This window comes from Ascidiella aspersa, chromosome 4 (genome assembly GCF_963924565.1).
Source record: "Ascidiella aspersa chromosome 4, kaAscAspe10.2, whole genome shotgun sequence".
In the NCBI taxonomy this organism is placed as follows: Eukaryota; Metazoa; Chordata; class Ascidiacea; order Phlebobranchia; family Ascidiidae; genus Ascidiella; species Ascidiella aspersa.
This window is the reverse complement of record NC_139450.1, coordinates 21151209-21169199: the sequence shown is the minus strand read 5'-3', so window position 1 is coordinate 21169199 and position 17991 is coordinate 21151209. Positions and strand designations below refer to the sequence as shown.

Genomic DNA, 17991 nt, shown 5'->3' with positions numbered 1-17991 from the left:
ACAGTGCTATTTAGAAAAGTGCAGTTCACATCACTTAACACCTTTGCAGGATTAGATGCTACCTAAATGGAACGTGTGACTTTGCCACATTCCTAAACTCCTGAACACTTTCTAATTTATTACCAAAGATACCTTGCCATTAGAAAAATTGAAAATTCAAAAACTATATTTTAGTAAGCTTAATGTTAAATGTAACTTGCAAGCAACTAAAAGACTGTAATTTCCCACTATGATTTATTTTCCTTTAGTTTAGCCTAAAAGGTGTATTTCAGCCAGGTAGAAAATTGACCCTGTTTGCTGATTGCACCTAATAAACTATTCTTAGTCCCAAACAACTATTGGGTGGTTTAATAAAACATTATTCATAAATATAAAAGCCCTGTCGTATTTTAAATCAAGTACAGATTTTTAAAAATCAAGTAAAGAACATTTTTTAGTGACATGGATCAACAGAATAGGCTAATTTAATTTGTCTTGGACATTTACTAATTAACTTTGCTCTCCGCTGAGTTATAATTGACCTAAAAACAAATTGCTTTTTTTAATTGCAAAAGGGGCACGATAGAAAAAAGTTTAGAATCATGGCTTTAAAAATAATAAAATTTAAATCGCAAATGTTTACAATGGTGCTAAGTGTTGCACCGTTTGCGAAATTTTGGCCAGTTCACTCTTTGATTACCGCTGTAGTCACACAAACAACACTTTTAGAATTTATTGTCAAAGACAGGTTAGTTCTAATTGACTTTTCTGCTCATCAAACGATCCTGACAGACATTGCAATTCATAAGAAGATCTTGGGTGTGCAGAACCAAATTTTAAGGTGCGCAATTTTTTTTGCACACATCAAGTCGGAAATCCTACCTCGATATAGCATTTTTTTATGCAAGTGCACTGAATACCAATCAAGGGTTGCACCTTTCACAGAATATAGACTGGCTGGCAGTAAATGCTGGTATTTACTCCTTATTTAATTCCCGAATTAAAACATTGAATTTTTATTTCATGTGTTTTTAATTTTCTTAAATTAGTGACCTCTATGTTGATATTAAGCCTGCGATGCGATTTCTACTTGGTTTGTGTTTCAAGAAATAACAAGTAGGCCTACCTATATATGGAACTGAAAAATTGAGTTTTGTAGCTGAAATATTCCTTAAACTGCCTGATTTTTTAGACAAAGGAACGAGCTTGCAGGACATTGTCCACTTTATCAGCTTAGTAAAATGGCACTGGTTCACATGCAAGAAGCCAACCGACAGTAATATTTATCTAACACTTAAACACCTATTGTCTTAGACTAAATACGTCGAGTATGTTGTATTTAAAAGTGTTGATTTAATATGATGTTATTCAAAATTGATGACTAGTACACAAAAAATATCATGAAAATTCCATTTTAATGCACAAGCCATACAATGCTGATTAAATTACAACAAAGAAGATATATTTCCAGTTAAAAATGACTGAGAATGAAACGACTTCCAAAAAAGCATGATGGCACAAAAGTTGGAACCAAAAATCGGGGTGGTTTAATAAAGCATTTCATACTACAGTTGTAAAATCAGCAGCACTACAGAGCGTTCAAAAATACTTGTTTCAAGTTTGTCCACAGTTGAGCAAATGATTCATGTTTTACTTCTTTACACTATTTTTAGTACAAATTTAAAGTTGGAATACAGTACATGCATAGGCGTTTTTAGACACCCTGAAATTCTCGCAGGGCATCAAAACGCCCATGAATTTTACCAAGTTACACTCGCAATTAGTGTGCAAATTTTACTTCTGAAAAATATCAAAGCTCTGCCGCTAGTTGTATTGTTTAGGTGTGCTAAAATAATGTGTTAAACTTACAGAGTGTGAAAGTGTCCGCTGGCACCTTTGGATATATAAATCAAAGTGCTGAACTCAAAAAAAATGGCCCGCCAATGTTTGGCTTTGGCACATATCTAAAAAAAAGTTACCAAACCCTGATGTAAGTCAAACTTATCGGCTTGCAAGAATTCCTTGTTTGGGGTTAAAGCTCTTCTGGTTAAATCTGCCTCCACCACCAAACTACCAACCTGTTTTTCCTGTATAACATACTGCATTGTGTGATGTAACAATACTGAAATCTTATTTCGGTGTTTGGTCGCAAAATATGAAATATAAACATTATTCAATTACGGTAGCTTTAATCGAAAACAACATAAAACAAGGTAATGCAACGATGAGGCCTACATAAAAAAAATTGTTTCTTCCTTCGTTCTGACCTTAATTTATCAAAAAATAATTATCCAAGTCTAGGGAAATTGTGACAGACACAAAGACTTATGTAGCACAAAAAGTACCTTTCACTCCCCTACAAGAAAACAGTAGGAATAAAGATGGCGAAACATCTCCTCTACTGTGTGCGGTCCAAGTATCACCATGGTGAGGTTATATCCCAAAGCACCATTGACTAAATATAATTCGAGAAGAAATAAAAAAAAACAGCTTGATCCCCTATAGCAGTGATTCCCAAACTTTTTTTCTCGCGTACCATTTTGAGCTTTTGTACAGTGTTGATGTACCACCTAAGTTACACCTTACTAGATTTTCTCAAACTTTAACTATTTTAGCATATTATACAAAAGGAAATGAGCATGTAAGTAGAATTAAACTTTACCAAACGCCATACCAGGAAGACAAAGAAGCCATAAATTGAACAGGTTCAATGCGATAGTTGTTTTTTCTTCACCAGCTGGTCAATACATACGACACTACTACACCGCTCACTATTAGTTTATTACTACATATATATTAAGCCAGCCAACAATTAGCGTTTTATTAACAAGATAAGTGTTACGTCATAAACGTGCGAAACCTCCAGTTAAAGGTAACTAAAACGCACCATTGCAAATTACCCAATCTGAAAGTTTTAAAAGTTGAACATTTTCGAAATTTATACGTATGCTGAAGTTAGTCGCGTACCACTTGAAACACTCTCGCGTACCACAGTTTGGGAACCACTGCCCTATAGCTACCGATATGCCAGAGAAAAATAGAAGAAAACAAATTTAAACAAGCAAAACAAATATCATAATCAGCAGTTTTTCCAGCGGCGAGTCTGTGACCCCTAATATATATCCATTAGGGTTGTTCAAAAAAACACTTTTTTGTCAAATTTCAGTGGGACCCCTTGAAATGTTAGGTTGCGTCTAAAAACCCCACAAACCAAATCTGAGCACGTTTGGTTCAGTATTGACCGTGCTATGTCAATTTGAAAATTCAGATTTGGGCTAAAATCTTTGAAAAAAATAAATTGGGTACAAATGTCATATTTCAACAACATTTGATAGGCTGTTTGGTATAAAAAATGGCTTAAAATTTAAAAATAAAGGTTACGTCAAATGTTCACTTGTTATGGGAAAGTCCTTGCTGTCAGGCGCTGGAAAACACACTATTCCAAGATTAGAATTAGAGGCTGCAGTAGACGCTGTGAAGAATTGGAAATCCACGATTGTCCATGTATCTTTTGGACAGATTCCTCCATTGTCCTTCAATCGTTAAGAGCAGAAACCAAGAATTTTCCGAAATTTGAAATCCTACGACTGGATACATGTTCCAACCGAATTAAATCCGGCCGATCAAGCTTCACGAGGAATGTGCGCCCAAGCTCTGGTAAAGTCTGGAATGTGGTTCAACGGTCCGCCTTTCCTACAGCTTTCTCCCGACAATTGGCCGAACCGTTTTGACCAACCGCCGACCGCCTCCCCGCAATATGAAAGCTTCAACCTCGATAAAACACCAAAGCAAGTGTTCCTGTGTACGTCCGACGTTCCGGCTACCGATCGCATAATTTTACACTTTTCTTCGCTCTACCGTCTGAAGGGTTGCCGCAGCGTGGTTCTTACGAGTAAAATCATTTCCATTGTCCCGAAAACGAAACGAACCCGAAGCCATCCTTGATTGCTCACCCCTTCCTGTTGAAGAGTTACAGAGAGCAGAAGAAGTTCTAGTCAAATATGTACTGCACGAAAACTTCCCGCAGTGGATGAAGTCCGCGGTACCTAGACAAACGGGAAAGCCCACGCATCTCTACAAACTTAACCCAAAATTGATGAACGGGGAGGAAGGCTGCAAAAGGCACAAATTAACTTCGATTACAGACACCCAGCACTTCTCCAACAGCTTTCGCTTCTCACATACCTAATTATCGACCACACACATCGAAACATAGTCGGCCACTCTGGCGTCAATCACACGCTGAATGCTTTGTGTCAACACTATTGGATCTTGAACGCCAGAGTATAAGTCAGTCGCGTCATACGCGAGTGTTTGTTTTGCATGTGAAGAGGTGCCAAACCAGGGGAGCAGCTAATGGCCGACTTGCCCACTGCTAGACTTCAAATCCGAGCCATCTTTCTCCCATACCTGAGTAGACTAATTCGGACCGTTCAAAGTTAAACAGCGAAGAAGTAGGCTACTTTGAAACGATATGGATGTATCTTTACGTGCATGACCACTCGTGCGATACATTTGGAAGTCGCCCCAGACCTCACTAAGGACTCCCTTATAAACGCGATGAGGCGCTTCATTTCCAGAGGTCCAGTCACCAACATATATTCCGATAACGGAACTAACCTGGTGGGAGGAGAAAGAGAACTACGTGAGGCAATACGAGAATGGAATCTAGTACACGTACAGACCTTCTTAAGGCAACGTGAGATTTATTGGCACTTCAATCCTCCGAGTGCTAGTCATTTTGGAGGCGTTTGGGAGCGTATGATTCGATCGGTACGCCGAGTTCCATTGGCAGTGGTGTCCGACAAGCAACTTGACGACGACGCAATACACACACTGTTCATAGAAGTTGAATATGTCGTGAACTCCCGCCCATTGACAAAAGTTCCGTTGGAATCCGGAGAAGACCTACCTCTAACTCCAAATCACTTGCTGAAGATTAACTCGGCGATCGGCCTTCCGCCGCTCGTCGCCGATGCAAGCGACTGCTACGCCCGACATCGCTACCGACTTGTACAGTACGCCGCCGATGCATTTTGGAGGCGCTGGGTGATCGAGTATCCGCGCACTATAATTGCGAGAGGAAAGTGGCTCGACATAAACAAAAACTTACGACAGAACGACATCGTTCTAATAAGGGACCACTCCACTCCTCGGGGTCGTTGGCCGTTAGGCCGTATCGTTAAATTGCACCCGGACAAACACGGAGTTGTCCGCAGCGTTGATGTTACCACATCTGGATCACCGTTGACACGACCAATCGCCAAACTTTGCGTCATCCTTCCAGCAGCCGCAGACGATGACCAGTGACGATGATCGGCAACGGTGATCCCGATGTACATCCATGATTCCCCGATGTCCATCCATGCCACTCCGAGAGTAGCAAATCTCTTCGCTACTTCCGTAGCAATGAACATTACGCTAGCCGCGAGTGGCAAAACTTTGTTTTTTGTATAAAAATACGTTACTTATCGTATCCTATTTTTGGGGGAGTTTGTTAGTTTTTTGCCTTTCGCTACTGCTCCATTTCTCGGTTTTGCGCGCGCATAATGGCGCGACGCATCGCCTAAGTACACTCAATTAATTAGGCGCGGTAGTGCGCGCCTCTCACGTAAAGAATGCAATTAGCTTCTATCCTTTAGGGTCACTTTTTTTTTTGTCTAACCATTTCCTTTTTCACCTATACTGATATTGCTTTCTACTGTGCGAAAATTGTATGCTCACAATAGCTATTAATTTCGCAAGCAATTAATAGAAGTGCCGAGTATTACAAATTGATTTCTACAGACCCATTAGACAGAAATTCAGCACAGAAACAAAAAGAAAATTTTAGACAGAAAAGTTTTCCAAAGTTAAAATTTCACATTGAGACGTAAATCTACCGACAATTACTTTGTCGCAGCATTTGAAACAACCTTTGCAGTATGGAAGATTGCATTCGAAACACATCATTTTGGTGCGATTTTCTTTCCCAATTTGGTTGCATCCTTTGCGAAGATAAGTTTCAACATTATTTATCCATCATGCGTAGGCTACACGTTTCTATCGCCGTCCAGAACTTTGACGACGTCTTACTACATTATTACTTTACTATCACTTTTTGTATCAGCGACTTTTATCAAGATAATAATTACATGCCATTTGGTCAGCACGATCAACACCTTCCATGACCTTTCTATAACAGTGAACTGCTTCAGGACACTTAACCATCTCTTTTTTTTTGTTTACATTTACTACAGACTCCGTATGACGGTTACTCACCAATATTGCTTCCTTTGTGTCTAACCATCGTGCTGCTACAGTTCCATTTAAGTTGCTTTTAAAGTCGGATTAATCCCTTTTCAGTTTATTAACATATGCAGGTAGTTTTTTTTCGTGATTTCATGCAGGTTCCCACTGCAGAAATGCGTATGGTGTCCATGAGAAATCGGTGTAATGTGCTATCACGGATAAACAAACTCTTCGGAAACAGCTTTAAAAATATGTCAATTGCAATTATTAGTAATGTCGAGGTGAATGGATAACTCTCTAGCTTCAGAAGAGATAATTTGTGACAGAAAGTCTTTTATCACATTAGACCATGTAGGGACGTTGATATAATTAATAGTGGATTGTGCTACTTGTTGATCATAAATGGAATCCTTCTCAATCTCCATGTCTTGTTCATATGCAAGGGGCCTACTTTGATGAACCCGACTATGGATGAACTTCCTTTTCACTTTCTTCAGTTTCGTCTGCCGTAGCCTATATTCAACAACTAAATCACTCAACAACTCCATTTCGTCTCACGATGAAGTTGCTGTCACGGTCCACAGCAGCCAGCAATTCAGAATCACTATAATATCTAGCCATTGGACTTTAAGCTTAATATAAATATAATATTGTTAAGCTTAGTATAAATATTACCTGCTTTGATTTTTTTTCCATAAACCAGTGGTTCTCAACCTTTTATGGCTTGCGGCACCACTTTGAAATAATAGCCTAGATATATTTTTCCCTAGGTAAATCACTAAAATGTCACAATAACCAGAGCTAGAGCTGTCACAATAACCAGAGCTAGAACAAACATCAGGTCTACACAACGTAGGAATTTATAATTGAATTTATTCCACTCTAATCTTACACAAAAAGTTGTAAGAGTTGAGCAAAAATCAGTCTTAAAATTTCTAAATTATCTCTCGTTACCATTGGGCATTAGAAATGGCACCCCAGGGTGTCGCGGCACCCGGTTGAGAACCACTGCCTTAAATAAACAAAACTTTAGGGTTAATGGGACATATCTCTACCGGTGAATAGGTCTGTTGGGACAAATAGGCCTATATCCTAAACACAAATTTTATTATCGATCTCGGCAACAAATCAAGTTATACTACTGGAAGTAGGGGAAAGCGGGGCAAAAAGGACCCCCGGGGCATAACGGCCCCTCCTCACCTTTCTCGTTAACGAAAATTGCCAGCGTCAATATTTGTTTTCTGAACAGTGACTATCGTCGAAAAAACGTTTGTTGACCAAAATCAAACTGATTCGATTTCGCACAAACCAGGTAGGGGAGAAAATGTGTTTGGGGGATATTGATATAAGGATAGCGCAGTAAAATGATGCGTTTATTAGTAAAGTTCAAGTAAAGACGGAGTTACTTTTTTTGCTAAATAATTTGTTGGTAAGGGTGTGTTTGTTAATCCGAAACAGTTGGCGTTTTAAGTTGAACGATTTTAAAGAAACCAGGTTTTCATGCGACTGATAGTGTTGGGGCAAAACGGACACCCAAGCGGGGCAAAACGGACCCCTCACAAGTTAATCTGTTATTACTAGCCTAAAAGTGCACTGTTTGTATTTTTGATTAGCTTTTCAGTAAGACATTTTGTAAATTGAATAAAATTAAATAATTAATCATTATTTTATATGTATCAGAAATTTTACCAATATCTGTTTAAAAAAGCTCGATTGCTATTTGTTTTAATACTATGAGTTGGTATACATTAAGATAAATATAAGTCAGTTTACGTAATGTACGGCCTATTTATAACTATGTAACTTATAAAGAGTGACAATGCTACCATATAGTGCTATTTTGTTTGTTTTTTGTATGTTCTGGCTTACCTTAGTAAAATATTTTCAAGCTATAAAGGCGCCATGTATACCATTACTTAAATTATGACGTCACGTTGTGACGTAACTTGTGACAATATCTCTAAAAATTTCTACTGGTCACTTGAACACAAATCCTTGATCCGGCATTTCTACACAACAAGGCACATAAATTATATTTTATAAGTGGGGTCCGTTTTGCCGCGCCAGGGGTCCGTTTTGCCCCGTTTAAAAAAAATCGACAACAAAAGTTAATTTATTCAGAAGGTATGCTTCTTTCAGTTCTTTTGTTTAGCATAGGAGTAACTTTCAGTAAGACCTTTCAGTTGATACCGTATCCATCAAAAAATATTTTGTGAAACTCGTAATATAGCAGTTATCCCTTAAAGGGGTCCATTTTGCCCCGCCTTCCCCTATATATTATTGAAAATAGGGATAAAACACGACTTTTTCCATACAACCTAAGCTATTTTTCTCACAAATTATACAAAATTTAATAGTTTAACTGCAAGCTTAGACAACCTGACCTGGTAGCCTACACAGGGTGGCCAGATTAAAATTTTAAAATAGAGCCAAACCGTGGATGAAAAAAAGCGAGAAAAAGCCAAACATTAATTAAATAAATTTAAACACATAAAAGGCTATTAAATAATTATAATAAATAAACTTTAAGGTTAAAACTTGTGTGGTATGGCAAAATGACTTTACATAACATGTTCACAACATACCAACCAAAGTTAATATTTTTTGTCAAGTTTTCTGTTGAAAATTACTTCGATTAATGAGCTCACCCCAAAGGACAATTTTCACAAATGTGTAAAATATTGGGGATCTTGCGGTTTGATATTTAGAAAGTAACGCAAAGAATAAAAATATACAAATACCGCATATCATATTATTTGGGTTAATGTGCGGGTTCGAGTTTGGGTGGGTCAAGTATTATTACGTTTATTAATAAAAATGCTTGACCAACCCAAACTCAAACCCGCACCTTAACTCAAATAATATGCGTTGCGGAGTGCGGTTTTGTAGGTTTGTGTTTTTATTTTTTTGCGTTACTTTTTACGTATCAAAACAAAAGAAAAAGAGCCCTGAATCTCTTGCTTAAATGCGTATTTTCCAAATCGTCTACCTGACGTATTTTAGCGAAGGTTACAAACTTTTTGGAAATCAATAACACCAATATGTGTGCGAGTTTTGTACAAGGGTTGTCAACAAGGCCAAAGACCCGCATCTTACTTCAGTTTACCGAAAAACGTTTCTTTCGTCATTAACGCACAATCCTTTGCTGTTGCTCATATGGATTTATTGTGAAGTAGGCCAGTGCTTGCGGCACACCACCAGGTGACCAGGGTTTATATTTTTTTGGTGGCACACCTACAAAAATATACCTGACACGACGATAGACACATGGGTTAGTATCCGAGCCAGCCTAGTGTGAATAGATTGTTAATGGTTATATACGCCAAAAGCTAAAAATATAGACGTATTTTATTTCTTTGTGTTCAACTATTAAGCTATAAAAGTTCAAAAACAAGCTATTCAAAACCCATAGTTTTCTCGGTTACTCTTCACGATGGCGGATCGCATCAGAGGATATTTAAGGCTTATAAAGGCATTGAGAAAATGAAACTCACTTAAACAGTATTTTGTTGGTTTGGTACACTATGCACGGAACTACAATGTAGCTTGTAAATGCATGTCAAAGCCAGAGAAATAAAAAAAAAAAATACGCTCTTGTATCATCATCAGTTATGTACAGTGACGTACGGTGAGGTTCCTAGATGGTGAGGCACAAAGTCATGTTTTTCTTAAACAACCGAAAAAACGGTATCGTACTAGGCCTAATCACAATAAAAAAGTTTGAACTTTTTTTGTTTAGCTTTTGCCATTGTATGAACTGCGTATCGAAAACCTACAAAATTAGCTGGCAAACCGTTTCCAGTAGCAACTGACTGAGTTTTAGCGCAATACTCAAATACCATTCAGAGAGCAAAAACAAAATGATTAAAAAGTAGTAAAACTACATTAATATAGCAATGACTACATTGTTTATGACGGAACAGTGCACGACAATTGAAGGTGTGACATGCCTGTGATCGACTGTTGTGGTAGGCTACTGCTCATAAAAGCTGCAAAACAAATTATTATTAAGAGTACAATATTTATTAATTTTTGGTTGGCCATGGCCCCCCTGGCTGCGCTCATGACAGCCACACATCCACTCCTTTTTTACCAAGCTCTTTAAAAGTTGTGCAGTTGCGTGTTATTTTTTTGTCCATTTGTCTGATGCAAAACTTTTAAATTTGCAACAGGTCTGCCTATATTTATGACTTCAACTTTAGAGCTTTACACTACAAGAAGTCAATGTACACGCACTATGCGAGTATTCAAGCTCGACAAAAAAAGGTTTCATAGCGTGGATGTCACAACTGAGGCATACCTCAAATCATAGCTAAATCGTTGATCATGTTTTCCGAGAGAATTTGCGAGTGCCTCACCTGACTGCACGTCCCTGGTTATGTACATTAACAAAGGATGACAAAGGTGCCTATTAAACTGTTCCACTCTTAACTCTAACTATTTTGATGCCAACTCTTCTGACTCTAAATCTTCTCAACTTATTTTTGAAGGCACTTTGTGCAAAAAACGCTATGTCCCCTGTTGCCGTTTGGATAAATAAATGTTTTATATTAGATATTAAAGGTCATGTTTATGAAGATACTGCTCCTCAAACTGCGTTTAATTTTTTTTTCTAGTCAAGTTTAATTTTACAAAACGCCTAAAACTTGTTGTTAAATGAAAGTACCGGTAGTATATAAAATCGTTAAAATGTGCATGGTTAGAGAATGAAAGTGTTGAACAATAGCTAAGAAGAGGCACTGCAAATAAAAACATTAGTTATGTGTTGTATATAAAACTACTTACTGTATATATGAAGCCAGTGATGTCAATATAATTATGTAATCCTTTTATAGTAACATTAGTATGCTAGATGTGATAATGAATCTCAAAGTTGTCTTGATGAAGAAGTTTTGATATGTACTCGTATCATCATCAGTTAGTGTCAATTGTATCATCATCAGACATTTTTGTATCGCAACATCTTTATTAAGATTATTTTACTTTAGGATTCATTTTCAAGCTACATTGCAGATCTGTGGGTTGAGAATAGCCTTTCTGTTGTGACTTATGTAATTTTTAAATTCCCAAAGTTTTTCTAAAAATAAAATTGTTGAATTAAATAACGATTTACAGGCTCAGATGTAAATCCATTGATTAATTATATTTTTGGGCAAATGTTTGGTACAAAAATGACCACTGGTGCTGCCACCAGCGAACAACAACAAACTGATTTAAAAAAACAGTCTTATGCAATGTTTTTGTAAGTGAAGCAAAATACAATTTAAAGAACACTATTCTGATCTATGGAATAACCGAATCGGTCAATAAAAAGTTGGGGCAATATAAGATTGGGTTTTAAGGAGTTTTACACTAGTGGAATTAATTTAAAAGGCACTAAATACTTTTTTCTGCAGTGCTATTTAGAAAAGTGCAGTTCACATCACTTAATACCTTTGCAGGATTAGATGCTACCTAAATGGAATGTGTGACTTTGCCACATTCCTAAACTCCTGAACACTTTCTAATTTATTACCAAAGATACCTTGCTATTAGAAAAATTGAAAATTCAAAAACTATATTCCAGTAAGCTTAATGTTAAATGTAACTTGCAAGCAACTAAAAGACTGTAATTCCCACTTAATGATTTTAATACTATGATTTATTTTCCTTTAGTTTAGCCTAAAAGGAAACTATTCTCAGTTTTAAACAACTATTGGGTGGTTCAATAAAACATTATTCATAAATATAAAAGCCCTGTCGTATTTTAAATCAAGTACAGATTTTTAAAAATCAAGTAAAGAACATTTTTTAGTGACATGGATCAACAGAATAGGCTAATTTAATTTGTCTTGGACATTTACTAATTAACTTTGCTCTCCGCTGAGTTATAATTGACCTAAAAACAAATTGCTTTTTTTTAATTGCAAAAGGGGCACGATAGAAAAAAGTTTAGAATCATGGCTTTAAAAATAATAAAATTTAAATCGCAAATGTTTACAATGGTGCTAAGTGTTGCACCGTTTGCGAAATTTTGGCCAGTTCACTCTTTGATTACCGCTGTAGTCACACAAACAACACTTTTAGAATTTATTGTCAAAGACAGGTAAGTTCTAATTGACTTTTCTGCTCATCAAACGATCCTGACAGACATTGCAATTCATGAGAAGATCTTGGGTGTGCAGAACCAAATTTTAAGGTGCGCAATTTTTTTTGCACACCTCAAGTCGGAAATCCTACCTCAATATAGCATTTTTTTATGCAAGTGCACTGAATACCAATTAAGGGTTGCACCTGTCACAGAATATAGACTGGCTGTCAGTAAATGCTGGTATTTACTCCTTATTTAATTCCCGAATTAAAACATTGAATTTTTATTTCATGTGTTTTTAATTTTCTTAAATTAGTGACCTCTATGTTGATATTAAACCTGCGATGCGATTTCTACTTGGTTTGTGTTTCAAGAAATAACAAGTAGGCCTACCTATATATGGAACTGAAAAATTGAGTTTTGTAGCTGAAATATTCCTTAAACTGCCTGATTTTTTAGACAAAGGAACGAGCTTGCAGGACATTGTCTACTTTATCAGCTTAGTAAAATGACACTGGTTCACATGCAAGAAGCCAACCGACAGTAATATTTATCTAACACTTAAACACCTATTGTCTTCGACTAAATACGTCGAGTATGTTGTATTTAAAAGTGTTGATTTAATATGATGTTATTCAAAATTGATGACTAGTACACAAAAAATATCATGAAAATTCCATTTTAATGCACAAGCCATACAATGCTGATTAAATTACAACAAAGAAGATATATTTCCAGTTAAAAATGACTGAGAATGAAACGACTTCCAAAAAAGCATGATGGCACAAAAGTTGGAACCAAAAATCGGGGTGGTTTAATAAAGCATTTCATACTACAGTTGTAAAATCAGCAGCACTACAGAGCGTTCAAAAATACTTGTTTCAAGTTTGTCCACAGTTGAGCAAATGATTCATGTTTTACTTCTTTACACTATTTTTAGTACAAATTTAAAGTTGGAATACAGTACATGCATAGGCGTTTTTAGACACCCTGAAATTCTTGCAGGGCATCAAAACGCCCATGAATTTTACCAAGTTACACTCGCAATTAGAGTGCAAATTTTACTTCTGAAAAATATCAAAGCTCTGCCGCTAGTTGTATTGTTTAGGTGTGCTAAAATAATGTGATAAACTTACAGAGTGTGAAAGTGTCCGCTGGCACCTTTGGATATATAAATCAAAGTGCTGAAGTCGAAAAAAATGGCCCGCCAATGTTTAAGTTTGGCTTTGGCACATATCTAAAAAAAGTTACCAAACCCTGATGTAAGTCAAACTTATCGGCTTGTAAGAATTCCTTGTTTGGGGTTAAAGCTCTTCTGGTTAAATCTGCCTCAACCACCAAACTACCAACCTGTTTTTCCTGTATAACACACTGCATTGTGTGATGTAACAATACTGAAATCTTATTTCGGTGTTTGGTCGCAAAATATGAAATATAATATTATTCCATTACCGGTAGCTTTAATCGAAAACAACATAAAACAAGGTAATGCAACGATGAGGCCTACATAAAAAAAATTGTTTCTTCCTTCGTTCTGACCTTAATTTATCAAAAATAATTATCCAAGTCTAGGGAAATTGTGACAGACACAAAGACTTATGTAGCACAAAAAGTACCTTTCACTCCCCTACAAGAAAACAGTAGGAATAAAGATGGCGAAACATCTCCTCTACTGTGTGCGGTCCAAGTATCACCATGGTGAGGTTATATCCCAAAGCACCATTGACTAAATATAATTCGAGAAGAAATAAAAAAAAAAACAGCTTGATCACCTATAGCTACCGATATGCCAGAGAAACATAGAAGAAAACAAATTTAAACAAGCAAAACAAATATCATAATCAGCAGTTTTTCCAGCGGCGAGTCTGTGACCCCTAATATATATCCATTAGGGTTGTTCAAAAAAACACTTCTTTGTCAAATTTCAGTGGGACCCCTTGAAATGTTAGGTTGCGTCTAAAAACCCCACAAACCAAATATGAGCACGTTTGGTTCAGTATTGACCGTGCTATGTCAATTTGAAAATTCAGATTTGGGCTAAAATCTTTGAAAAAAATAAATTGGGTACAAATGTCATATTTCAACAACATTTGATAGGCTGTTTGGTATAAAAAAATGGCTTAAAATTTAAAAATAAAGGTGACGTCAAATGTTCACTTGTTATGGGAAAGTCCTTGCTGTCAGGCGCTGGAAAACACACTATTCCAAGATTAGAATTAGAGGCTGCAGTAGACGCTGTGAAGAATTGGAAATCCACGATTGTCCATGTATCTTTTGGACAGATTCCTCCATTGTCCTTCAATCGTTAAGAGCAGAAACCAAGAATTTTCCGAAATTTGAAATCCTACGACTGGATGCATGTTCCAACCGAATTAAATCCGGCCGATCAAGCTTCACGAGGAATGTGCGCCCAATCTCTGGTAAAGTCTGGAATGTGGTTGAACGGTCCGCCTTTCCTACAGCTTTCTCCCGACAATTGGCCGAACCGTTTTGACCAACCGCCGACCGCCTCCCCGCAATATGAAAGCTTCAACCTCGATAAAACACCAAAGCAAGTGTTCCTGTGTACGTCCGACCTTCCGGCTACCGATCGCATAATTTTACACTTTTCTTCGCTCTACCGTCTGAAGGGTTGCCGCAGCGTGGTTCTTACGAGTAAAATCATTTTTATTGTCCCGAAAACGAAACGAACCCGAAGCCATCCTTGATTGCTCACCCCTTCCTGTTGAAGAGTTACAGAGAGCAGAAGAAGTTCTAGTCAAATATGTACTGCACGAAAACTTCCCGCAGTGGATGAAGTCCGCGGTACCTAGACGAACGGGAAAGCCCACGCATCTCTACAAACTTAACCCAAAATTGATGAACGGGGTATTACGTGTAGGAGGAAGGCTGCAAAAGGCACAAATTCACTTCGATTACAGACACCCAGCACTTCTCCCACAGCTTTCGCGTCTCACATACCTAATTATCGACCACACACATCGAAACATAGTCGGCCACTCTGGCGTCAATCACACGCTGAATGCTTTGTGTCAACACTATTGGATCTTGAACGCCAGAGTATAACTCTGTCGCGTCATACGCGAGTGTTTGTTTTGCATGTGAAGAGGTGCCAAACCAGGGGAGCAGCTAATGGCCAACTTGCCCACTGCTAGACTTCAAATCCGAGCCATCTTTCTCCCATACCGGAGTAGACTTATTCGGACCGTTCAAAGTTAAACAGCGAAGAAGTAGGCTACTTTGAAACGATATGGATGTATCTTTACGTGCATGACCACTCGTGCGATACATTTGGAAGTCGCCCCAGACCTCACTAAGGACTCCCTTATAAAAGCGATGAAGCGCTTCATTTCCAGAGGTCCAGTCACCAACATATATTCCGATAACGGAACTAACCTGGTGGGAGGAGAAAGAGAACTACGTGAGGCAATACGAGAATGGAATCTAGTACACGTACAGACCTTCTTAAGGCAACGTGAGATTTATTGGCACTTCAATCCTCCGAGTGCTAGTCATTTTGGAGGCGTTTGGGAGCGTATGATTCGATCGGTACGCCGAGTTCCATTGGCAGTGGTGTCCGACAAGCAACTTGACGACGACGCAATACACACACTGTTCATAGAAGTTGAATATGTCGTGAACTCCCGCCCATTGACAAAAGTTCCATTGGAATCCGGAGAAGACCTACCTCTAACTCCAAATCACTTGCTGAAGATTAACTCGACGATGCAAGCGACTGCTACGCCCGACATCGCTACCGACTTGTACAGTACGCCGCCGATGCATTTTGGAGGCGCTGGGTGATCGAGTATCCGCGCACTATAATTGCGAGAGGAAAGTGGCTCGACAGAAACAAAAACTTACGACAGAACGACATCGTTCTAATAAGGGACCACTCCACTCCTCGTGGTCGTTGGCCTTTGGGCCGTATCGTTAAATTGCACCCCGACAAACACGGAGTTGTCCGCAGCGTTGATGTTACCACATCTGGATCAACGTTGACACGACCAATCGCCAAACTTTGCGTCATCCTTCCAGCAGCCGCAGACGATGACCAGTGACGATGATCGGCAACGGTGATCCCGATGTACATCCATGATTCCCCGATGTCCATCCATGCCACTCCGAGAGTAGCAAATCTCTTCGCTACTTCCGTAGCAATGAACATTACGCTAGCCGCGAGTGGCAAAACTTTGTTTTTTGTATAAAAATACGTTACTTATCGTATCCTATTTTTGGGGGGAGTTTGTTAGTTTTTTGCCTTTCGCTACTGCTCCATTTTTCGGTTTTGCGCGCGCATAATGGCGCGACGCATCGCCTAAGCACATCCACTTAATTAGGCGCGGTAGTGCGCGCCTCTCACGTAAAGAATGCAATTAGCTTCTATCCTTTAGGGCCACTTTTTTTTTTTGTCTAACCATTTCCTTTTTCACCTATACTGATATTGCTTTCTACTGTGCGAAAATTGTATGCTCACAATAGCTATTAATTTCGCAAGCAATTAATAGAAGTGCCGAGTATTACAAATTGATTTCTACAGACCCATTAGACAGAAATTCAGCACAGAAACAAAAAGAAAATTTTAGACAAAAAAGTTTTCCAAAGTTAAAATTTCACATTGAGACGTAAATCTACCGACAATTACTTTGTCGCAGCATTTGAAACAACCTTTGCAGTATGGAAGATTGCATTCGAAACACATCGTTTTGGTGCAATTTTCTTTCCCAATTTGGTTGCATCCTTTGCGAAGATAAGTTTCAACATTATTTATCCATCATGCGTAGCCTACACGTTTCTATCGCCGTCCAGAACTTTGACGACGTCTTACTACATTATTACTTTACTATCACTTTTTGTATCAGCGACTTTTATCAAGATAATAATTACCTGCCATTTGGTCAGCACGATCAACACCTTCCATGACCTTTCTATAACAGTGAACTGCTTCAGGACACTTAACCATCTCTTTTTTTTGTTTACATTTACTACAGACTCCGTATGACGGTTACTCACCAATATTGCTTCCTTTGTGTCTAGCCATCGTGCTGCTACAGTTCCATTTAAGTTGCTTTTAAAGTCGGATTAATCCCTTTTCAGTTTAATAACATATGCAGGTAGTTTTTTTTCATGATTTCATGCAGGTTCCCACTGCAGAAATGCGTATGGTGTCCATGAGAAATCGGTGTAATGTGCTATCACGGATAAACAAACTCTTCGGAAACAGCTTTAAAAATATGTCAATTGCAATTATTAGTCATGTCGAGGTGAATGGATAACTCTCTAGCTTCAGAAGAGATAATTTGTGACAGAAAGTCTTTTATCACATTAGACCATGTAGGGACGTTGATATAATTAATAGTGGATTGTGCTACTTGTTGATCATAAATGGAATCCTTTTCAATCTCCATGTCTTGTTCATATGCAAGGGGCCTACTTTGATGAACCCGACTATGGATGAACTTCCTTCTCACTTTCTTCAGTTTCGTCTGCCGTAGCCTATATTCAACATCTAAATCACTCAACAACTCCATTTCGTCTCACGATGAAGTTGCTGTCACGGTCCACAGCAGCCAGCAATTCAGAATCACTATAATATCTAGCCATTGGACTTTAAGCTTAATATAAATATAATATTGTTAAGCTTAGTATAAATATTACCTGCTTTGATTTTTTTTTCACAAACCAGTGGTTCTCAACCTTTTATGGCTTGC

General features: G+C 37.9%; 2 protein-coding genes across 2 annotated transcripts; both read left to right on the top strand.

Annotated features, from left to right (window-relative positions):
* The first annotated feature begins 4539 nt into the window (after window positions 1–4539).
* Window positions 4540–5289, top strand: LOC146148634 (uncharacterized). The gene has a single exon (XM_083388083.1). It carries the CDS (start codon window positions 4540–4542, stop codon window positions 5287–5289), a length of 750 nt encoding a protein of 249 aa, XP_083244209.1.
* Window positions 5290–15550: 10261 nt separating this feature from the next.
* Window positions 15551–16084, top strand: LOC146148633 (uncharacterized). The gene has a single exon (XM_083388082.1). It carries the CDS (start codon window positions 15551–15553, stop codon window positions 16082–16084), a length of 534 nt encoding a protein of 177 aa, XP_083244208.1.
* Window positions 16085–17991: the final 1907 nt, after the last annotated feature.